General features: G+C 45.0%; 1 protein-coding gene across 4 annotated transcripts in view; it reads right to left on the bottom strand.

The window, feature by feature from the left end:
- CEP89 (centrosomal protein 89) overlaps window positions 1-24,420 on the bottom strand; it is a 491,071-nt gene that overhangs the window by 240,304 nt on the left and 226,347 nt on the right. For 3 of the 4 annotated variants that reach the window (XM_029608396.1, XM_029608395.1, XM_029608397.1), the window contains one exon: window positions 4,571-4,751. The exons of the other annotated variant lie outside the window; for it this stretch is intronic. In XM_029608396.1, the coding sequence (XP_029464256.1) occupies window positions 4,571-4,751 (181 nt within the window). The remainder of the gene's footprint in view (window positions 1-4,570; window positions 4,752-24,420) is intronic. 4 annotated transcript variants of the gene reach the window in all.

Below are 24,420 nucleotides of genomic sequence, written 5' to 3'. Positions count from 1 at the left end.
GCCACAGGGGGAGAAGAGGAAAACTACGTACTACAAGAACAACTAGTAAAATACAACTTGTGATTCCATCTCTCCCTCTCGCCAAACTCTCTTCCACCAGAAATAGAGCCATTTCCATCATCGGCCCAAAATTATGGAACTCACTCCCTCAGTACCTCGCTGGTCAAGAAAACCCTAAATCTTTTAAAAAAGAACTAAAATCTTGGCTACTAAGCCAATCTCTTACTGACAGCTCGGACTTTTGATCTCATAACTATCAGTCTACCGATAGGACAATTTATCCCGCCCTCTAACTACAGATATATCCTATTATCTATGAACCCTGTTCTTTCAGTATATTGTAATATATCCTGCTGTTTGTTAGACTAATTTTTATGTCTGTTTCTCAGTCTGATTAATGTAATCTGTCAAATTTAAATGTAACTGGTTTGTTGTAATGTAAACCGGAGTGAAGGCAACTCTGCTATACCTCGGTATATAAAAAACGCTAAATAAAAAAATAAATAAAGGAACTAAAAAATGAAATTTCAGACCTATTAGTAAAAATTTGTAACTTATCATTAAAATCATCCATTGTACCTGAAGACTGGAGGATAGCAAATGTAACCCCAATATTTAAAAAGGGCTCCAGGGGCGATCCGGGAAACTACAGACCGGTTAGCCTGACTTCAGTGCCAGGAAAAATAGTGGAAAGTGTTCTAAACATCAAAATCACAGAACATATAGAAAGACATGGTTTAATGGAACAAAGTCAGCATGGCTTTACCCAGGGCAAGTCTTGCCTCACAAATCTGCTTCACTTTTTTGAAGGAGTTAATAAACATGTGGATAAAGGTGAACCGGTAGATATAGTATACATGGATTTTCAGAAGGCGTTTGACAAAGTTCCTCATGAGAGGCTTCTAGGAAAAGTAAAAAGTCATGGGATAGGTGGCGATGTCCTTTCGTGGATTGCAAACTGGCTAAAAGACAGGAAACAGAGAGTAGGATTAAATGGGCAATTTTCTCAGTGGAAGGGAGTGGACAGTGGAGTGCCTCAGGGATCTGTATTGGGACCCTTACTGTTCAATATATTTATAAATGATCTGGAAAGAAATACGACGAGTGAGATAGTCAAATTTGCAGATGACACAAAATTGTTCAGAGTAGTTAAATCACAAGCAGATTGTGATAAATTGCAGGAAGACCTTGTGAGACTGGAAAATTGGGCATCCAAATGGCAGATGAAATTTAATGTGGATAAGTGCAAGGTGATGCATATAGGGAAAAATAACCCATGCTATAATTACACGATGTTGGGTTCCATATTAGGTGCTACAACCCAAGAAAGAGATCTAGGTGTCATAGTGGATAACACATTGAAATCGTCGGTTCAGTGTGCTGCGGCAGTCAAAAAAGCAAACAGAATGTTGGGAATTATTAGAAAAGGAATGATGAATAAAACGGAAAATGTCATAATGCCTCTGTATCGCTCCATGGTGAGACCGCACCTTGAATACTGTGTACAATTCTGGTCGCCGCATCTAAAAAAAGATATAATTGCGATGGAGAAGGTACAGAGAAGGGCTACCAAAATGATAAGGGGAATGGAACAACTCCCCTATGAGGAAAGACTAAAGAGGTTAGGACTTTTCAGCTTGGAGAAGAGACGACTGAGGGGGGATATGATAGAGGTGTTTAAAATCATGAGAGGTCTAGAACGGGTAGATGTGAATCGGTTATTTACTCTTTCGGATAGTAGAAAGACTAGGGGACACTCCATGAAGTTAGCATGGGGCACATTTAAAACTAATCGGAGAAAGTTCTTTTTTACTCAACGCACAATTAAACTCTGGAATTTGTTGCCAGAGAATGTGGTTCGTGCAGTTAGTATAGCTGTGTTTAAAAAAGGATTGGATAAGTTCTTGGAGGAGAAGTCCATTACCTGCTATTAAGTTCACTTAGAGAATAGCCACTGCCATTAGCAATGGTTACATGGAATAGACTTAGTTTTTGGGTACTTGCCAGGTTCTTATGGCCTGGATTGGCCACTGTTGGAAACAGGATGCTGGGCTTGATGGACCCTTGGTCTGACCCAGTATGGCATTTTCTTATGTTCTTATGTTCTTATCTCAAGTTGCAAATGAGAGACAGCAAGAAGGAATAAGAAATTACTACTTACCTGATCATTTCCTTTTCTTTAAGACAGTCAGATGAATCCAGAACAAGTGAGTTATACACCTCTACCAGCAGACAGAGACAGAGCAAACTGACATCACAGTATATATATCCCTGCAGTAACATCAGCCTGCCAGTATTCTCTTCAAAAGCAACTGTTGACAGACCAGCAAAACTTGATTAAACAGAACATATAGAAAGACATGGTTTAATGGCACAAAATCAGCATGGCTTTACCCAAGACAAATCTTGCCTCACAAAACTATAAGGGGATTAGCGTGTAGATAAAGGTGAACCAGTAGATGTAGTGTATTTGGATTTTCAGAAGGCATTTGACAAAGTTCTTCATGGGATAGGTGGCGATGTCCTTTCATGGATTACAAACTGGTTAAAAGACAGGAAACAGAGAGTAGGATTAAATGGACAATTTACTCAGTGGAAGGGAGTGGGCAGTGGAGTGCCTCAGGGATATGTATTGGGACCCTTACTTTTCAATATATTTATAAATGATCTGGAAAGAAATACGAAGAGTGAGGTTATCAAATTTGCAGATGATATAAAATTGTTCAGAGTAGTTAAATCACAAGTGTATTGTGTTAAATTACAGGAGGACCTTGTGAGACTGGAAAATTGAGCATCCAAATGGCAGATGAAATTTAATGTGGACAAGTGCAAGGTGATGCATATAGTGAAAAATAACCCATGCTATAGTTACACGTTAGGTTCCATATTAGGAGCTACCACCCAGGAAAGATATCTAGGCGTCCTAGTGGATAATACATTGAAATAGTCGGCTCAGTGTGCTGCAGCAGTCAAGAAAGAAAATAGTGTTAGGAATTATTAGGAAGGAAATGGTGAATAAAATGGAAAATGTCATAATGCCTCTGTATCGCTCCATGGTGAGACTGCACCTTTGGTACTGTGTATAATTCTGATCGCCGCATCTCAAGAAAGATATCGTTGCACTGGAGAAGATACAGAGAAGGGTGAAAAAATGATAAAAGGGATGGAATTGCTCCCCTATGAGGAAAGGTTAAAGAGATTACGGCTGTTCAGCTTGGAGAAGAAATGCCTGAGGGAGGATATGATAGAGGTCTATAAAATCATGAGGTCTAGAACGGGTTAATATGAATCGGTTATTTACTTTTTCGGATAACAGAAGTACTAGGGGCAGTCCATGAAGTTAGCAAGTAGCTCATTTTAAACAAATCGAAGAAAATTCTTTTTTACTCGGCGCATAGTTAAACTCTGGAATTCATTGCCAGGGGATATGGTTACAGCAGTTAGTGTAACTGGATTTTAAAAAGGTTGGATAAGTTCCTAGAGGATAAATCCATAAACTGCTATGATGGCAATTAGTAAGCAATAGTAGCTTGTGATCTGTCTAATGTTTGGGTACTTGCCAGGTACTTGGGACTTGGATTGGCCACTGTTGGAAACAGGATGCTTGGCTTGATGAACCCCTTAGTCTGACCCAGTAAGGTGTATCTTATGTTCTTATGTATAAGTGGGGGGAGGTAGGAGATGGGAAAAAAGGATGTGGGGGAGAGGAGGAAATGCATGTAAGGTGAGAGGGGCGTAAAGTGAGTACAAGAGAGTATGGAAGGAAAGAGTGTGCCACCCATTCCACAACAGATCCACTCCCACATACACCACTTACCTTTCCCCACTCCCCTCTTGCTCCCAACTGGAGCAATTGCAAAACACACACACAGAACATCTTTAACACATGCATGCAGCTTATAGTGTCAAAAAACACCCATTTTTAAATTGCCATGCAATTCTAGACTTTTTTTTTTCATAAGTTGAAACATCCTATAAAGAGAGAAATATATGAGATTTTAATGCTTCTATATAGGAAAATCACATGCTCGTAGGAGCACAGGCTATCATGATGCTATTTTCTCAGAAGCTCAGAAAATCATAATGCAAGATTCCCCCTCCTGCATACAGACATATGCTGCCCACATCTGATATTTATAACCAGAGGCAGTTATTAAACATCATCAAGTTAGTCAGACCTAACACAAAAAAAGTATGGAACACATTATGATACCCCTATATTTTAAGACATGCAATAAAAACAATTCTCAATAAAAACTGAATCAAAGATATATTGTGAGAAAAAAATATTTTAACAGATCATTAGTTATTGGTAGACAGGTTCTCCTTCCTAATCCCTTCATTAGAATTCACATTCAAAACACCAGCATACATTTCATTTATGTTTTTGCAACTAAACAAATGTATAAATATGTAAGCACCCTCAAATAATGCAAGTTAGGATTCTTTCTTAATAGCTTTTGCCCTCTTTCACTTCTGTCAGCTGGCTCAGTTAATCAAGAAAACAGCACCAGGCCCCAGAATGCAGATTTGGACATTACCCATCATTACACAGTCCATGAACCTGTACCTTTTTAATTCATTCACCATAGCAACATGCTCTTCTGCTGCCACTTTGCCATTCAGGTTGGCTTTCAGCTCATCATATTTGGCACGTAAAGCTTCCAGTTGCTTCTGATTCTCTGACAGTTCTTCTTGTTGACTCTGCTTCTTAGCTTCCAACAGTATTATCTGTTTGGTCAGTTTGGCAACTTAAAGAGAAATTTTTTTTTAATATAAAAGGATCGATTACTGAATCTGTCAAAATGATAAATCATCTGAACATGCTTCTTTATATTTGCTACTAAGAAATTGGGTTTTTAAAGATAAAACCTATTATATGTTGAATTTTGCAACATGTAATCTTGGATGTGAAAATAATTGAATGCTTACCACATATTCAGGCCAATCCAATAAATCAGCACAGAAAATGAGCACTCAGTGTTGAGTGCCCATTTTCCTAATGCGCGCCCAGCCACCTCTCCTGGGCGCGCGATTGAATATTTAAATGAGGGATCCCGCTGCCAAGAAGGCACTAGGGACAAATGTGCTCCCCCTAGCACCTCCTCAGCAGCAGGCGCCCAAGAGAGGTCAGCTGTCAGCGAGTTAGGAAAACGGACTCTTGTTAATTGAGCGTCCCTTTTCCTAACCTGACTGCCGGCACACTTTATTTATTTACATTCTGTCCTTTTTGTTCCTCCGACTTAATAATCGCCATGATATTAAGTCGGAGAAAATAGAGAAAAGCAGTATTTTCTGCTTTTCTGTACACTTATTTGGGCTGCTCAGAAATTAATGCCATGTCTGGGCAGGCGTTAATTTCTGAGGGTAAAAATGTGCGGGTCGGGCGCAAGCTTTTTTTTGGATTGGGAGAGAATAGATAATAGCCTCATTTACATGCATGTGATGAGTGTTATTAGTTTTGCGGGGGGGTTGGAAACGTGTTTTGGATGAGCTAATCCCCTTATAGAATAAGGGGTTGTGGATGCACGTCCAAAACACATGTCCAACCACGGGTTAAACAGTACCCTGAGCTGATTGCATGGACAGAAACACCATCAATGTTTTATTACTGAGAGAACCACAATACATTCCATGAAAACAAGGAATTACTTAAATTATGTGACCAGAGGGAGTGGGCAGATTATGCATGGATTGATGGACAGGGTCAGAGGAGTAGAATTAAACCCAAGGGCTTCTAGTAACCAATAACAGAAAATGCCAGTTTCCAACTGTGATCCTGCTACTGGTATTTTTAAATGAAAACAAATATAACAAACAGATGTTGCTTCACAGCTTTCAGCTTTTAAAAGTACTGCCAAAAGCCCTTTGATATGGAGAAATTACTACTTACCTAATAATTTCCTTTCCTTTAGTAAGGGCAGGTCAATCCCAACATGTGGGTTATGCACCTCTGCCAGCAGATGGAGACGGAGCAAAAGCTGTTGTCACAGCTATATAGTCCTGCTCAGACATCAGCCCACCAGTATTCTCTGGAAAAGCCAAACTGTGGACAAAACTGATTATACTTGAACATTATCATCAACAGCCAACCATTCATGTTTCTCAAACAGGAACATTTAACTCAGCCAAAAGAAGGAACATATCTAAGCAAACGAAGGGCTAGAGAATTCACTTACCCGTTGTCAACGACGAGCAGGAATCACACTCTGCATAGCTCTCCCGAAGAATGGCTAACCACAATTTAAGCATCGGCAGCCAAGGGCAGATCTGGGATTGAACAGCCCTTATTAAAGGGAAGGAAATTAACAGGTAAATAGTAATTTCTCCTTCCTTAGCCTTCCAGCAGGTCAATCTCAACAAGTGGGATGTACCAAATCTCAAAAAGGATGGGAGGCTGCCAGCGGTCCAGTCAACACCGTTCGTGCAAACGTGGCAGCCTCCCTAGCACTCACATCCAAGTGGTAATGCTTGGAGAAGCTGTGCAAAGATGACCATGTCGCTGCTCGGCAAATTTCACAGCAGGAGACAAAAAATGAAGTTCCGCCCACGATATTGTCTGAGCCCTCGTGGAATGCAGTCTAATCTGTTTCGGTAAGGCTACCTCACCAGCCACATAGGCTGCTGTAATGACTTCCTTAACCCAGCGGGCCATCATTGCCTGCATTACTGGTGCTCCCTGCTTACCTCCACACCATGGAGCACAATCATGCGATCAGACTTCCAAACAGCTTTAGTCATCTCCAAGTACTGCAGTAAATGATGTTCAATGTCCAAGGAATGCAAAAGACGGTACTCAGTTTCATCTCTGTCCCTGTCCAAGGCAGGCAGAGAAATGGATTGATTCAAATAAGACTCTGAGACCACTTTGGGCAAAAAGGAGGGTACAGTCCGAAGTTGAAACGCACCCAGAGTCATACGGACAAAAGACTCATGGCAGAAAAGAACCTGCAGCTCAGGGTTCCATGGCTTTGGTCAACAGAAAGACGGATGCAACCTATCTAGTGCAACAGACCCTGATCTTCCAGAAGAGCCAGTTGCCTCACCAGTTAGTGGTAGTGGAATCAGCCCAAAAAAAGGCCAAGAATCTCACTCCTCTGCCCATGGCTCCCAGGAAAGGACCATAGAGCCTTAGATGCTCTAGGCCGGAAAGTTTTCCAAGGAGCCATGCTCATCGCCCGAATAGCGGCATACCAGTTGTACATGAACCAGTACAACTGGAACCTCTGGAAACAGGTCCAAGAGTTTGCCGAGGGCCTACCACAACAGTTCCAGGAGGGCCTGGAATCCATCCTCCAAAAAGGATTGGAAGCCGGGAAGCATGAAGTGAGGGCAGCCTTTGATGTCTTTGAGACGGCAGCGGTGGGCATAAATTTCCAACACTGGGCCTGGCTGAATGTTGGATTCGTGGACCCTTGGACCGATCGGAACCAGATGGCGAGCCACTGAGTGAGGTGGCAGCGGAAGTCCCGATCGGAAGGCGGCAAGGACCGAGTTCTGAGTGGCTGAAGTGCGATCCCGGAAAGCCCTATGCGACCAAGGGCTGTGGCAAGGAAGGATGAAACGGTGAAGCTGGTACGATGGTGAGAAGATCTTCGCCCTGGAAGCCGAGCCTCCCCCGAGAGGGGCTCGTAGGAGTTCGGCCGCTGGGACTTAGGAGATTCACCCTGGAAGCCGGCGTCCCCCCAGGAGGAGCCCGTAGGGACCCGGCCGCTGGGACTTAGGAGAGCCTGCGGGGGCGGAGTCAGATGGAGTCCTAGGTAGTCGCTCACCAGTCCAGAGTCGTGTGCCAAGGAATCGTCGCTTGCCAGTCCGGGATCAGAAGCCAAAGGATCGCTGTAAGCCACACCGGGGTCCGAGAGCCGGGAGTCGTCGTAAGCCAGTCCGAGGTCCAGAGCCAGAGGGAACACCGTAAGCCGCGCCGGGTCAGAAGCCAAGAGTCGTCGTAATCCAGTCCAGAGTCAGAAGCCGAGAATCACCGTAAGCCAGTCCGAGATCAGGAAACATAGGAAACCAAGAAGGGACAGGAACGCAGCAACTGGAGACAGGGTAAACCTGGGAACCTCGTTGCAAGGCCCTGAGGAGAGGGACTGCAGGGCTTAAGTAGCCCCTACCGCGTCTGACGTCACCCGAGGGAGGAAACAGGTTTCGCGCGCCTGGCCCTTTAAATCTAGGGCCGATTTGCACGCGTGCGCCTAGGGGGCGGAGTCGGCCGCGGCCGGACGCCGGCTGCTCCGCCGGAGTGGGGGTACCGTGGCAGAAGCGGAGACAGGCCCGGGCGTTGCATGCGAGTACCAGGGGCGCGGCGATACGAACCCCCGGAGGCCCGAGGAGGACGGGAAGAACCCGGAAGTCCCAGGAGGTAGGCGGTGCGGCCGGGGCCGACCCGGGACCGCAACACTGAAAGCCTCCGACCTTCGTCCGGAGGTCCAAGATAAACTGGCTGACCTCACCTATAAGTATATATATATATATATATATATATATATAACTTCCCCTAAAAGACAGAAAATAATGGCAGTCTCGAGAGTGGCCACTCATCCAAAAAGATTGGGCAACGGGTTTCTTGTCCTCTGGCAATTTATGTTTGCAGGCTCACCTGTTCATGTAGGAGATAGTTGGCGTCTATCACATTTTTATCACAGGTGGGTCCAGATTACTTCAGAACAATGGGTTCTTGAAGTTATTCTGGATGAATATGCTCTAGAATTTCTTCACATTCCTCCAGATGACTTCATGGTCTCTCCATGCAACTTCCCTCTGAAGAGGGTAGAAGTGGAAGCGGTATGACAACAGCTGTTGAAACTTTGAGCGGGGATTCCCGTTCCCAAATCGCAGAGAAATTTGGGCCATTATTACATTTATTTTGTCATATCCAAGAAGGAAGGGTCATTTTGGCCTATACTGGATCTCTGCGCCAATTGATATTTACGAGTTATGCATTCCATGGTGGAAATGGTGCACTCTGTGCAGTTCAAGCAGGGGAGTACCTCACATCTCTGGATTTGAAGGAGATGTATCTGCATAATCCCATCCATTGGGAACATCAGCGATTCCTCCAATTTGCTATTCTGGATCGTCATTACCAGTTTCAGGTCTTGCCTTTCAGGCCAGCCTCTGTGTCCTGGACTTTTTTCCAAGGTCATGGTGGTGGTAGTGGCGGCTGTCCGCAAGGAGGACATTCTAGTTCACCCCTATCTGGATGATTGGTTGATTCAAGCCAAGACCATGGAAAGAGTCTTTGTGCTTCCCGCAGGGTGGTTTCCTTAGGCTCGGGGGTGAATCTCGCCAAAAGCAATTTGCTACATCTCAGACCCTGGAGCATCTCGATTCAGTTCAAGGCAGGGCAGAGTATTTCTGTTTAAGTCTCAGATCCACACGTTAATGCTGCAAGTTCGATACCTGTGGAACTCTGTTTGTCCGACTGACTGGTCTTATCTGCAGGTCTTGGGGTTGATGGCTGTCGTATTAGAAGTGGTTCCCTGGGCGAGGGCACATATGCGCCCTCTTTAATGCGCATTGCTCTCCAGTGCAGTCCACAGTCGCAGACCTATGCAGTGAGGCTGCTCCTCCCATTAGAGGTGAGATCCCAGTTGGACTGGTGGTTACAAACAGATCATCTCAGGAAGGGAATTTCTCTGTCAACGCCAGTCTGGTTGGTACTTACGACAGATGCAGGACTCTGGGACTGGGGGGCTTACTGTCAGGAATTGGTGGTGCAAGGGTGCAGGAATGTAGCAGAGTGGTAGTGGAGCATCAACAAACTGGAGGAACGATCTGTTGGGGTTGGTATGCCTGCGGTTTGCCAAGCAGCTAGAGCAGCATCTCCTAAGTATATCTGCCTTTCACATTGCCGAAAAAGACAATATCAGAACAGATTTCCTCAGATGGGAGAATCTTGGACTCAGGAGAATGGGAGCTGATGGTTGAGGTTTTTCAGCTCCTGGTGAACCTCTGGGGCCTACCGGATCTAGACCTGTTGGCAACCTTCAACATCACACATGTTCCACACTTCTTCAGTCACAGGTGGGACCCAACAGTGATGGGCACTGACATTCTTGTTCAGGAGTGGCCATGTGGTGCCCTTCTGTATGTGTTTCCACTATGGCCTCTTATACACAGGCTGGTCCAGAAGATTGCAAGTCAAACCAACTCTATCCTTTTAGTGGCTCAAAGGCCATTGTATACCAATCTCCAGAGTCTTCTGGTGTGCAGTCTTCTCAGGCTGCTGTCTCAGATGGATCTGTTTTGTCAGGGGCCCATTCTGCATGAGGATCCAGGTCAATTCTGTCTTACAGTCTGGCCATTGAAAGTGCTCAGTTGTTGAAGCAGAGTTTTTCAGCTGCAGTAATTTCCTCTTCTTCGGGCCTGGAAATTTTCTAATTCTCTAGCCTGTGTTAGAGTTTGGAGGGTCTTTGTCCTGGTGTTCTGAGCGAGGTACTCAATGGCTGAAAGTGGATATTCCTTTGAGGTAAAAGAGGTCCAGGAGAACCTCATGTACTACTGGGACTGCCATCACCTCCTTAGGGAAGTCCATGAATTGGAGGACCTCCAACATCTTGTGGCAGGTGTTAGGGTTTGAGGTGTTGGAGTGGATTCTTGGGTACTGCGGAGATGGCCACTCCCACAGGGAGGAGCCCCGTGAGGAACTACAGTACTAGGCTAGACTCTATACATGCAGGCACAGAGAAGTTGTATTTATTGTACAGCTCTATGATACTATCTGGGGAGTGGGCAGCAGTGAAGGTAACCCAGTGACGTAGTCCAGGGGTCCTCAGCAGAGGAGACCAGTCTCACACTCAATTAGGTGATAGGCAGTGCGGTGTAGCAGGAACAGGTCCCGGATGTGGACACCGAGCGCTGAAGCTGGAGGTGAGACAGACTGAAGGGTTAGTACTCACTGAAGTAGAAAGCTGTATTGTTGAAGGTCCTGGCAGACAGAAGTAGTACAGTGGCAGGCACCAGATAGGGAGAGCAGGCCCTCGAGGAGCGAGTACCCGGTATCCCAAGATAGGTACCTGAAATAGAGCAGATGGGCCCCCGAGGTGTGGGTACCCAGGTTAGTGGAGAAAATACCCCGAAGGGCAGAGATAGCTTCCCGCGGGAGCTGGGAAGCGGCAGAGCAGCTTAGACCGGAGGCATTCCAATCCTTGCTAACTCAGTTTGTTAGCAAACGAAGGGCAGGCTAAATACCAGGATGTGATGACGTCACTCAGAGGGGACGCCCCTGAGGTTCCTGTCATGACATGGATAAAGACGTGGGTGGCGTGCGCGCACACACCCTAGGAGGCCCTCAGGAAAATCATGGCGAACACCGATGCCGATCTGGGGACAACGGAGAGAGCGGCATGAAGACGCGGCAGCAGCCATCTTCCCAAGGCTTGAGAAGGAAGAAAAGTGAGGCACAGAGGTCGAAGCTATCTGAGACTGACGGACGCAACAGCTGGCATCCTCTTCAGTTAAAAGTTGGCAGGGAATGGTCTTCACCATCGCCCGCACAAAACTCGAAGGATAAGTCATCTGGAAGCGAGCGCCGTCTCTTATCTGGCGGAGAAGGCTCCGACAGAAGGTCCATGGAGGCCTCCGAGAAATGCTCAGAGGAAACATTGCCCCATGGGAGGTACAGGGCCTCCTTCTCACCACTGAACTGCCTGGGTCGGAGGGAGGCCAAACCCCTGATTACGGGGCGCGAGCACTGATGGTCGGTGAGGTGGAACCAACAGGGGTTGTGCCGGCATCGAGACCTGTGATGGACGCCGGGGCACCGGGAGGCCTGATTGTTACGGCATTGGCTGCACCACCCGTGGAGATGGGCGTGGAGCCGCATCTTCCTCCTCCAAGGAGCCTGGAATCTGAATCGAGATGGGGGGGAGGCACCGATGGTGGACAGGGCACTGGGGGGCCCGCCAGTAGGGGCTGCATCGGTAAGGCACCGAGCAGCATGTCCAGCCTTTCCAGCAGAGGCGCCAACATGGAGGGCACCGGTTCCGATGCCGGTATGGGAGCCGGCGTCCGTGGCTGCTGGAGACCCCAAAGGGCATTTAGCACTGCCTGTTGAACCACGCGATCCAACTCCTCTCTGAATGCGTGTGCGGACAAGACCGACCCCGGAGTATGAGTGATATATTCCGCTATCTGATGGGAGAAGAAATCAGATAGGAGTTAGCAATCTGTTAGGAATCTGTAAGGAAAGCTCTGTGTTAGAGCTAGGAGTTAGCAATCTGTTATTATCTGCTGTTAGACTGCAATCTGTTCTTATTGGTTCCTAAAGAAGGAGGAGTCAGCAATCTGATGTTATAGGCTCCTAAGAAGGCGTCATCAATCTGATATAGTTGTGGGTGAATCCCTGGGCCGATGGCAGATGACCACGCCCTCGGGAGATATCCCAAGAGGGACCACCGGCTAGGCTTGAATATGGAGACAGACACACATTAGTTCTTTTATTAAACAGGTTTTTGAAACCACCAGAGGTGGCAGTAGTGAGCTGATATGCCCAGCAGGGCTGTAGTCCCTCAGGTACTGGAACAGCAATCCAGGATGACTGAGCTGTTGAGAAACTGTAGAAAGTGAGTAGGCAGAGTTCATGAATAGAACTAGATGACAAAACTCACATAAGGTCTCAAGGAAGCTCAGGTGCTGGAAAGGTTTAGGCCCTTGAGGAGCGAGTACCTGGTTCCAGGGAAAGCTCTGAGAGAGCAATGGTAACTCACAATTGTTTGTAGCAGCGATAACTTCCAAGCAGTAGAGAATCTTCAGAGTGTCCAGGAACATGGGCCCTCGAGGAGCGAGTACCGGTTCCTATCTGTAATCTGGAAGTAAAGAAAAAGAGCGAGGCCCCCGAGGAGCAGGTACCTCTGGTAAGTCCGAGGAAGCAGAGAAGCTTGGGGGGAGTAGTCCGTAGGTAGCGAGACACATTCCCATACCCAACCCCTTGCTAACTCAGTTAGATAGTGAAATAGAGATCTTTAAATATTGGAAGCGGATGACATCAGCTCAGGGGGACGCCCCTGAATTTCGCGCTCTTGCTGGTACTTAAATCAGAGCGCGCGCCCTAGGTCTTCAAACAACATGGCGGATCTGCAACATCGAGCTGGTTGGGGACGCCGGGAGACTGCATGGAGACGCTGCGGCAGCCAGCCATCCTTGAGACCCGGAGGGAGTCGCCAAAGAGGTAAAGAGGGCGGAGTGCAGACGTCAAGCAGCGACTGTTGCAACAATGAGGCAGGCTGGGTGTCACCGGAGCGTTCACGGGGGTCTGCGGAGGCTTGGTGCCCGGCACTGATATCAGTTAGGAACGCCCTGGGCTCCTGGATTTGGAGAAGGCAGGGTCTCCTCCCCTTGGGGCCTCTTTGGAGGGAGTTCGGCTGAAGCCTATGCCATTCCGGTGTTGGCACCAGATGGTGATGACTGTTGGTGCAGTTGTCAATGCTTCCCACCGTGCCTTCAAATGTCCGATGACGGTGAAGGGCAATTTCCCGCCCCTTGATCATCGTAGCAGGGCGAAGGCGAAGGTCCCGAGTCAGATTGATCCCCGCAACTCGACGTACCTGGTACTGTAGACGATGGAGCCAATTGTTTGGAACCAAAATGTGCTCCATCTTGTCCAGGCAGGTGCGCCAGCCTTTGGGGTCATCTGAGCACAGCTGGGACACCGATGGACATCTTGGGAAGGCCCGAGACACAGGACGCAGACGTCGTGTGGGTCCATGATGGACATAGTCCGCGGACACTCGGGGCACTTCCTAGACGATGGAAAAAAGGGGACAGCGCATGGTCGGTGGTCACTGGGAGGTGGACGCTCAGGAACCAACCGCAACAACGCGAAAGAGTACCTACCAAACATCGGAGGAATCGATTCGCGATGGGGACCCTGAGACGGGGAAAAATCGAAGAAAAACATTGAAATTCTTCCATGAGGTAAAAATTAAAGGAGAGCTCCATCAACCGCAAAGCAACAGCACCGTGGAAAAAAGGAGACTAAAGGGGGTCCCTGTGTGGCTACGGGGATGGTGGCATACTTTGACAAAAGTATTCTGTGACGGGCTCCATCTGATGATGCTCAGTGTGCCAGTCAAAGTTTCTAGAAACTTTGACAAAAGTATTCTGTGACGGGCTCCATCTGATGATGTCACCCATCTGTGAGAGCTACCATCCTGCTTGTCCTGGAAGAATGCATACAATGCTGCTGCTTGAACATGCTTTGCTTTTGGACTTGACCGTAGAAGCATTCCTGTGCTTTTTCCAAAAAGTCTGCATATCAGTACCCTAGACCAGTAGTTCTCAACCTTTTTCCCATCGTGACACACCTGACAGACCACGCTCACATGTGTGACACACTACTCATTACAATTCACGATGGAAATAAAAAATAAAGGTCCAGTATTATTTTTATTGTTAAGAATGACACAAGGAAAAGATATGTATTCTGTCTGAACAGAAATTCCATAAATAGTAAACATCCCATACCAAAACAGCACCAATTTCCAGCATTTAAACAGTAACCACCTTATCTAAGAAAAGGCAACACTGAAAATATTACTACAGGCCTTAAGACACCAATACATCTCCTATTAGGAAAACGGACCAAGTCAAGTTGCTATAGAGCCCTACACAGAAACTACACACCAGCAGAAAACCTCACCTAAATCACATGTGTTGACCCTCACCTAACAACGAATAAAGAGACCAAAGCGCATAACTAGAAGCATGCAGACAAAAACTGAATTGGAAACCGCAACAAGCCAGAGTCTCTGTATGCAGTGTAACAAAGGAAAAAAAGAAACATCACCCATCCTTATAAAACAAATCAAGAAATATAAAATCAATAGCAGTAAAACCATACTAACAAAAAGAACATATTATTTCAAAACAGCCGATGAATGGAATATCCAATAATTAAAAACTTATATCAAAAATTGCTAGAGACCAATAAAATATTTCAAAATAGCAGACACAAAGACCTAGTAATGAAAAATAAGGATACAAAACATTTTTGGCTCTGCATACTTGGGAATGTTTGATATCCAGATGCCATGAGATTGTTTTGAATTAGCAGGAGGAGGGATGGTTTGCTTGCAACGTTCTCCTCTCTCTCACACTGGCTCTCAATCGCTCACAAATACACATGCTTTTTCTCTCTCACTTATATAGGCTCTTAATTACATGCTTACACACACAGGTTTTCAATCACACACATACATGCTGTCTTTTTCTCTCACACACAGACTCTCATTCACATGCTTACAAACATGCTCTCTCTCTTTCTCTCATTTACACACAGGCTCAATCACATACTCACATGCTCCCTCACCTAAACCAGCTCTCAATCACACAAAGACACACATGATGTCTCTTTCCCTCACTTTCACACATGCTCTCAATCACAAACTCACATGCTATCTCTCACTTAAACCAGCTCACAATCACACAGACACACATGCTCTCTTTACTTATACACACAGGCTCTTAATCATACATACACAAGATCTCTCTCACACACAAAGGAACTCAATCACACACACAGGTTTTCAATCACAAACTTACACATACAGGGCCAGATTTTCAAAGGGTTATGCGCGTAAATCCTCGCACCGGGCCTATTTTAAAAAGGCCCAGCGACGTGCGTAAAGCCCTGGGAAGCATGTAAGTCCCGGGGCTTTACTAAAGGGGTGGTCCGGGGGCAGGGAGGCTGCCGGCAGGAGCAAAAGGTAAGATAAACATTTTGGGGGGGTTAGAGTAGGGCTGGGGGGAGGAAGTTTAGGGGAAGGGGTGGGAAGGTCAGGTTAGGAGGGAAGGAACGGGGGAAGGCAGCGAGGCTCGGCACGTGCAAGGTGAACAATTGTGCACGCGCACATGTAGGTCACGCGTGCTTCTTTTAAAATCTACCCCACATGTTCTCAATCATACACTAATATTCATGCTCTCTCTCACACGTAGGGTCTCAATCACACACATACTCTCTTTTACATATACAGGCTCTCGATCATTCACATACATGCTATCTCACTCACACACACACACACAGGATCTCAAACACATATGCTTGCTCATTTACTCACTCTAACCCACCTCCCCTGAACTAGCGGCAGCAGCAGCCTCCTCCCAACCCTAAAGGCAGCAGCAACCTCCTTCATTTTCAGCCCTCCCGGAGAAAGGAGTCCCATCGGCCATGAGGGTTGACGTTGTTCCTCATTTTACTCCGAGCTGCGCTACTCATCCTTCAGGCCATGCCTCTCTTCTTTTCTTCGGGCCGATGCTTCCCGCACTAGCATGGTCTCTTCTTCCCACGCATGCACCTGCTGTTCACCACTTCCCTCTTCCGGGGCGCGGGAAGAAGAGAGCCTGCCGGTGCCGCTGACTCCAGCTCTCCTGCCACGCTCCGCCCGGGCTATCAGCATTTTAAGCCAGGGCAGAGGACCTATTTCGCTTGGCTATGGGGTGCAGCTGGCTCAGCAGGGGAAGTGTGGTGACACACCTGCGTGTTCTTGGCGACATACTGGTGTGTCGCGACACACTGGTTGAGAACCGCTGCCCTAGACTGTAAAAGTCGAGGTGCAGCATTGGGTGTTTGAATCCAATTCCTCTTCCCCCTACCGAAGTGGAAAGCAATGCTGCATTTGCATCAAAATCATGTATGCACCTGAGATTCCAAAATGGCTGACCTAGCAGGATATGCCTGAAGTTGTTCCGCGGGCTTTCTAAATTTTTTCCTGTTACGCCTCATTCAGGTAGGAAGAGATGGGCCAGAGAGCATGAGCAACTCTCTGATTCCTCTACCAACACTGTGTTTGGCCCGATGGATGCTCATGTTCGTCGGGGAGGTTTAGTATTGGGGCTGTGCTCGCTGGAGGAAGGCTGGGAAGAGATAGCACTCGGCCCCCTCCCTGATCTTTCGACATCCTTATCCCCCGAGGAATGACTTCCCCCTGCCAATCAGGTGGGAAAACCGAGCGTCGGACCCGTTTCAGGTTGGGTCATCGATTGTGCAGGCTGGGGATGCCATGTCCCCTGGTGGGAAGCTGAATCCAATGCGTCTGGCTCCTACACCGATTGAAGAACTGAGAGATGCAGGGGGCAGAGAGGACAGCATTGCTGCTGGACATGGTGGAGTAGAGCTTGGCCGGTTGCCTTCGGTTCAGCCCCTTGAGCTGGTAAGACCAGTTGAATTTACCCTGGAATCCATTTGGGAAGCAATCCAAGCTTTGAACATTAATATTTCTAACCAGATTAAGCCAGTCTTTAGCTATATGGCAGATTTAGGCGGCCGAATGAAAGTAATGGAAACCAAGATTTCAGCTAATAAAAAGAACTTTGAGTCTTTGAGGAAAAATGTTGATACAACTACTGATTTGCAACACAATATCTTGAAAGAGAATAAATGGCTTATATCTAGACTAGAATATATGGGAAATCAAGTGAGAGGGAGGAACCTGCGTTTCATTAATTTCCCCAAAGATCCACTTGTGGCACCAAAAGAAATGTGGAAAAAATGCTTGACTAAAATCTTGGAACTTCCTGAGCAGACATTTCCATTAATATCCAAGGTTCATTATATATGTCCTTTCAAGAAGGGCATCGTGTATAAAGATGGGATGCAGGCTCTCTCTCCTGTTGAAAAATCGTCTTTAGATTTAACAGCAGTACTGGAAACTTCTCAGAAGGACTTGGTAAAACCATCTACTCTGTTTCTTTTCTTCTTGATTCTGATAGAGACTGGAAATTATTCATCCCCGAGCAGAACTTTTCCTGAATTTGAAAGTCTATGCCTATCCAGACCTCGCACGACAAACACAGAAGAGAAGACAGCAAATCTTATTACTAAGGCCTAACGTTTTGGAGATGGGGGCTTTATTTATTTTAAAGTTCCCTTGCAAGTGCATTATTAAGTATTCAAATGTTTCATATATTTTTTTTCAACCTTCGCAACTGACATTTTTCATAAGTAATAAATTTACCTCTGTTACCTGCTCTTCTATGCCTAGCTAGGATGCGTAAGTCTAAGATTGTCGTTCAATTTGTTATCAGCCTCTGTTGCTAGTTTACTTTCTTTTTTTTTTTCCCTGGTAGGGAAAATTACCTGAAGTGATATTGGAATCTCTATATAGAGGACTGGGATTTGTGAAACGTTAATATTTCCTATACTTTTTATTTGTTTTCCTCATACTTAAATGTTTATTTTTGTTTTTGCGTGATTGCAACTTCAACTGTCTTCTTCAAATGTATTTGGAAAAAATGCAAATTAAAAAAAAATAAAAAAAATTCATGTATGCTAATTGGTTAAGGGTAGTAATCCCCATGCCTTCTGTTAGAGGTAGCAGCTGCCGCTCCAAGCTGTTACCCTCCATGCAGCCTTTTCTTAATTTCCAACTCTATCCTTCTCGGATCCACAGTATGTATCCCATGCCTTTCTGAATTTGTTTACTGCTTTTGTCTTCACCACCTCTTCCAAAAGGACATTACAGGCATCCACCACCCTCTCAGTGCAGAAACATTTCCTGACGTTGCTTCTAAGTTCCCTCAAAGTTTCATATCGTGACCCCTAGTTCTAGTTTGCTTTCCTCTGGAAAATATTTGAGGGATATGCATCATTAAACCATTCAAAGCTTTGGCAGTAGGCGATTAATAAATGCAAGGTAAAGTGCATGCGCTATTTTGTCCCCACTTGGCCACCCACACATAGCAGGTGGAAAGTCTGCAATACTTCAGTCAATAAGAAGCCACATGCTATAACACAGGGTGTTTGAAACATTCTTTGTGGTCCCTCCCAATGCAGCCCTCTGGACAAAAGGGGGACACTACTCTGTTTTAATGGACCTTGTATTATGCTAAGAAGTTATGGAGTCTCATCATTGCAATAAAGATTAATTATTTGCACTACTACATTTATTTATTTATTTATTTAGAGGTTTCTTATATACCGAGGCACGTTTGCAAAACATCACCTCGGTTCACAATGTAACATAAATTAGCAACAGGCTTTACAATAATAACATTAACAGGTAGGGATTAACAAGGGCAGGGGAGAATAATACGAGAAATATATACAAATGTACAAGTAGATATTAACAAGTAGGTTAAATAAGCAATAAGGATGATTGGGGGGGAAGAAGAGGAGGGAACCTAGAGTAAAGAAGGGGGGGAAGGAGAGGGTGGGGGGTGTAGAATGGGCGAGGGTCAGAAGGGTGGGGAGAGGGTCAGATGGGGTAGGGAGAGAAAAAAGAAGGTGAGAGGGTCAAATGAGCGGTCGGTTGGTGGTCAAATGGACGGTCATGTCGAATCTACATCTAGTAAGGACATCTACATCTACATCTAGATCTACATCTACATCTACATCTACATCTACATCTAGTAAGGACATCTACATCTACATCTAGTAAGGACTACTTTAATTGTTCCACGCTTTCTTCTTTTTGTCAATACTTTTAATATGCCAGATTAAAGGAAAACAATGGAGGTTAAAATAGCCTACAGACTTTGTACACAACATGGGCTATTGAAAATGGCCCCTCCTTCCCCCAATATTTTTTATTTGGCTCTCTAGATGAATCTGTACAAAAAATCAATGTCTATGTTAATTAAAAAGAATAGTGTGTCTTACTTTTTATATATTTTCATTATTCTTCACAGGTTTTTTGCTCTTCTTAGTTTTTAAGAATTCTCTGTTCTAGCTATCACATACATTCTTTTCTAACTGATCACAAGTCAAATAAATTTCTGTGCACTCTAACGGGCATGCAATTATATGATGCCATATATACATGACCTTCTAAAACCAGATGTAAGATCATCCATTTCTGCATTCAAAGAAGGGAGCCATATGGTTTTGAAATGTCTAGTACATCGTCATCTTTGCTCATCTTTTATCAAAACCTGCAAAAAATCCAGTTGTTTTACAGGACCAATACAGATACTAGAACTATCCTCACACATATTCTCCTTCCTTTTTATAGTTATTTGTATTTAGTTTTTCTATTTAAATTAAGGAAAATAAATAATTCCAAGTTTGTCTGTATTTATTTTTTAAAACCGAATAGAAACCCTAACTAGGAGACGGTGACGTCACGAGCCCGAATGGCAGCTTGACTCCGCAGCTCCAGCTCGCCTAACGCTAACAGTGCGGAGAATCGCTTACCATCCGACCCTGAAACCCGGTAAAACATCTTAACAGACGTCTCTGAGTGCTCTCGATATGACATCCAAACGAAAAGGCACAGATTTACGGCAGTTCTCGTATGCGAAGGGCAAGGATGATGAGGCCCCGCCTGAAGAGACCGCAGCGGCCGAGCCGCGACCGCCGGACCACGAGGAGAGAGATGATCTTGGGGCCGAACAAATACCCCCGGGCTCAGAGATGCCCACGCGGGATGAATTCCGGCAATGGTTCCAGGACTTAAGGCGAGATATGAAAAATAATAAGAGGGAGATGCTGGACAAGATGGCGGAAATACGAGACGACATGGCGGACATCGGGCGACGGGTCGATGAGTGCGACTGCCGTTTGGAAGCCCAAGAAGTGCGAATGGATAAACTGCAAGAGCAGGAGGAGGGTTTCCGGCAGGCCCAAACCGATCTTTTTGCAAAATTGGAAGATTTAGAGAACCGGACCCGCAGGTGTAACCTGCGCTTCAGAGGCGTCCCAGAGACAGCACAGTACACCGATTGCGGAGAGGTGGTTCGCTCTTTGAGCAAATTTTTTCTCACACAGGAGGATCCCTCTGCAGCCCAAATGGATATAGAGGTTGAACGGGCCCACCGCACACTTGGTCCTCGCACCAGGAACCAACCCCGAGACATAGTGGCCTGCTTTTTACGCTTTCCAATTAAGGAAAAAATCCTGGCCGCGGCGAGGAAGAAACAAAGCTGGGAGTGGGACTCACACCAGGTAGCCGTCTTCTCGGATATTTCTTCAGCAACCTTTAAACGTCGCCAGGAATATCAACCCGTTACTTCAGTGCTACGCCGCGAGAATTTACGCTACCGCTGGTTATTTCCCCAAGGTATTGCTATCACTATACAGAGAACCACTTCCAAGGCGCAAACTGTAGCGGACGCGGTGGCCATTATGAGAGCTGCTGGCCACCAAGTCACCTTGCCGGCTCCATTGAAACTGCGGGAGAAACCAGAGGTGAGGAGATGGCAACGGGTGGACACGGGCGGCAAACGATTGCGGAGGAACGCCAGTGCCCTCTTAAACTCTGCGCGTGAGGCCCGAGAGGGCACCTGAAGTACACTTGGCCGCAGACGCTGATTAGCTTAAAAGTCATGGCGGGGGTGGACGTTACTTGAAAGAATGGGTGTCCTACGCGGACGGCGCACTCAATTACCTTGGACTATGTTGTCTACTACTCGTTTAAACAGTTTGTTACGTTTAATTTTGGAGACGTTGTTTGATTCTCATATGGATGATGGAGGCACCGACTGGAGAGGAGGAACGCTGCATTGGGGACTTCACCAGTCTCACTAACCTGATTGGTAGCGTCATGGTGACATGGCGCTTAAAGATGGGGAGGGGAGGGAGGGGGCTGGGAAGGGTGGGGGCGGGGGAGGGGATGAATGCTTTACGAGTGGGGAGAGATCCCTTGTATTGTACATGTGCATTTTTGAGGTATGGCACCGAGTGGATACTGTATGCAGAGGGGAATGTCGACACAGGGCTGTCTGAAGTAGTGGGGGGCGAGGATGCTGGGAGAGGCATCTATGCCCTTTTAGCTAGCAGCATATTGCCATGATGGCGCTACACATTTATTTATTTATTTATTTATTTATTTATTTTATTTCACTTTATATACCGACTTTCAAATTCATTTCAAGGCGGTTTACATTAAATTGAGTTGCAGTAGCAACACTCAAATACATATAAAACAATCCTTACACATTTTAGATAACATAAATCCTTACACATTTTAGATGACATAAAGTTAAACTAAAACATTTTAAATCCCATTCTCAATACAACCATACAGTAGAACCCCCGCTTCTACCCCTTTCCTCATACCGTTAATCGTCCAACCCATCCTCATATCTATTTACTCTTCTCCCTATTGAGCCTCCTTCCCGTCATCACACATCTAATCTTCTCACTATTACCCTGCTTAACCCTTCTTGTCTCTCCTCAACCTATAAAATATAATAGGGAAAATCCATTAATTAACATAAGCCTGTTCAAATAGCCAGGTTTTAATTTGCTTCCTGAAACTACTAATATTCTCCTCTAACCGAATCTCAACAGGCAAGGAGTTCCACATCTTTGGGCCTGCTAAGGACAAAGACCTTTCCCTCACTGAGCTCAAATGAGCCAGTTTGGGTGATGGTATAGTCAGCAAGGCCTGCCCCAGAGATCTCAGATTCCGTACTGGGGCATGGATGCGCAGTGAAGCATTTAGCCATTCAGAATTCCTACCATAAATGGCCTTGTGAATTAAAGTTAAGCATTTGTACTGTATACGGGCATGGACCGGCAGCCAATGCAAACCCATCAATACTGGGGAAACATGATCAAATTTCTTAGTATCAGTTAGAAGTCGCGCCGCAGCATTCTGCAACAATTGCAGCGGGCGAATAGTAGATAATGGCACACCTAGCCATAATGCATTACAATAATCCAATTTGGGCAAAATCAATGCCTGAACCACAATTCGAAAATCATTTGAATGTAGTAATGGTTTTAATCTCCTCAGCACTCGTAATTTATAAAAACCATCTTTTATGATGGTCCTCACTGAAGTTTTCATACTGAGCTCTGAGTCAAGAATACATCCTAGATCTCTAACATCCTGTTGAATCTTATATGTGGGAGAACAATTTGCAATATCAATCTCTATTTTCTCTGTTATTTTGTTACTAACCAACAGAATTTCAGTTTTGGAGTTATTTAATGCCAATGACATATGGTTGAGGAGTTGTTTTATTGATTTATAATACACCTCCCATAATTTCAATGTAGCTGCCAAAGAATCTTTTATAGGCAACAGTATCTGAATATCGTCTGCAAACAAATAATGTACCAATCCCATGCCCGCTAAGAATCGACATAATGGCGCCATATAGACGTTAAACAGTGTTGGTGAAAGGGACGAACCCTGAGGGACTCCGGTATGTAAGTTGACTACATCAGATTCTGCTGTTCCCAACTTAACTACATACGCTCTATTAGTAAGAAAAGATCTAAACCAGTCAAGAGTTTTTTCTTGAAGCCCGATTTCACTTAGTCTTAAAATGAGTGCTTCATGACTGACGGTATCAAATGCTGCCGATACATCCAACAAAATAAGTAGATAAGAAATATTTTGATCAAAGCCTCTCTGAATAGTATCAATTAAAGAAATTAACAGGGTCTCGGTATTATGAGATTTCCGAAAGCCATACTGCGATGGAAAAAGCAGTTGATGTTCTTCTAAATGATCCATAAGCTGTCGGTTGACCACTTTTTCAATTAATTTAGCCAAAAAGGGCAAAATAGAGATTGGTCTATAATTTGCAAGAACTTCTGGGTCCAGATTGGCTTTTTTCAAAATGGGCTTTACTACTGCGCGTTTCAAATCATCTGGAACTATCCCTTCTTCTAATGATAGATTAATCAAATCAGCCAATGGTTTAGCTATAATGTCTTGAACCATCTTCAAACGGTTAATAGGCATTTTATCCATAGGATGGTTAGCAGGTGTCATTTTTTTTATTAGATTTACTATTTCTAGTGATGAGACTAGATCAAAAGTCGCCCAATTAACCGAAGGGTTGCTGGGTAAACTAATATTTTGTGGGTCCAGTGAATTTAAATCTTTTAATACTGCTTGAATTTTATCTTTAAAAAAGGAAGCAAATTCATTACATTTATTCTTTGGATTATTACCCCAGGTAGACAAATTGCCTATAGGATTGGTAAGTTCTGAGACATATTGAAACAGAATTCTTGGGTTAAACTGGAATTTATGAATTCTCTCAGAGTAGAAGTTACGTTTGGTCATATTAATCGATTCTCTATATTCATTTAAGGCTATTCTGTAATTTGCTTGTGATATATCATCCCTAGATTTCCTCCAGTTTCGTTCCGCTTTCCTTACTCCTTTTTTAAGCTCTTTTAAATGAGAGGAAAACCAGGGGGCTCGATATTTACCTTGAAGAGGAATCCATTTTTTAATAATAGGACATAACTTATTTGCTAACTCTGTCATAGCTGAATTCCATGAATTCACTGCATCCAAAACGTTAGATCTATCTAATGATGTAATGGCATCAGGAAAATTAGCAATTAGATCTTCACTAGTACATGTCTTTTTAACTTCAATCTCTATTTTCTGGTTTAATATAATTTTAGTCTGGGGCTTTTTTAGAGAAAGAGCTACAGTAATTAAATAATGATCTGACCATGGAACAGGCAGAATGCTAGGTATCACATTAGCCTTAAAGGCCTCATTTATAAAC

This window comes from Rhinatrema bivittatum, chromosome 7 (assembly GCF_901001135.1).
Source record: "Rhinatrema bivittatum chromosome 7, aRhiBiv1.1, whole genome shotgun sequence".
In the NCBI taxonomy this organism is placed as follows: Eukaryota; Metazoa; Chordata; class Amphibia; order Gymnophiona; family Rhinatrematidae; genus Rhinatrema; species Rhinatrema bivittatum.
This window is presented reverse-complemented; position numbering and strand designations above follow the sequence as displayed.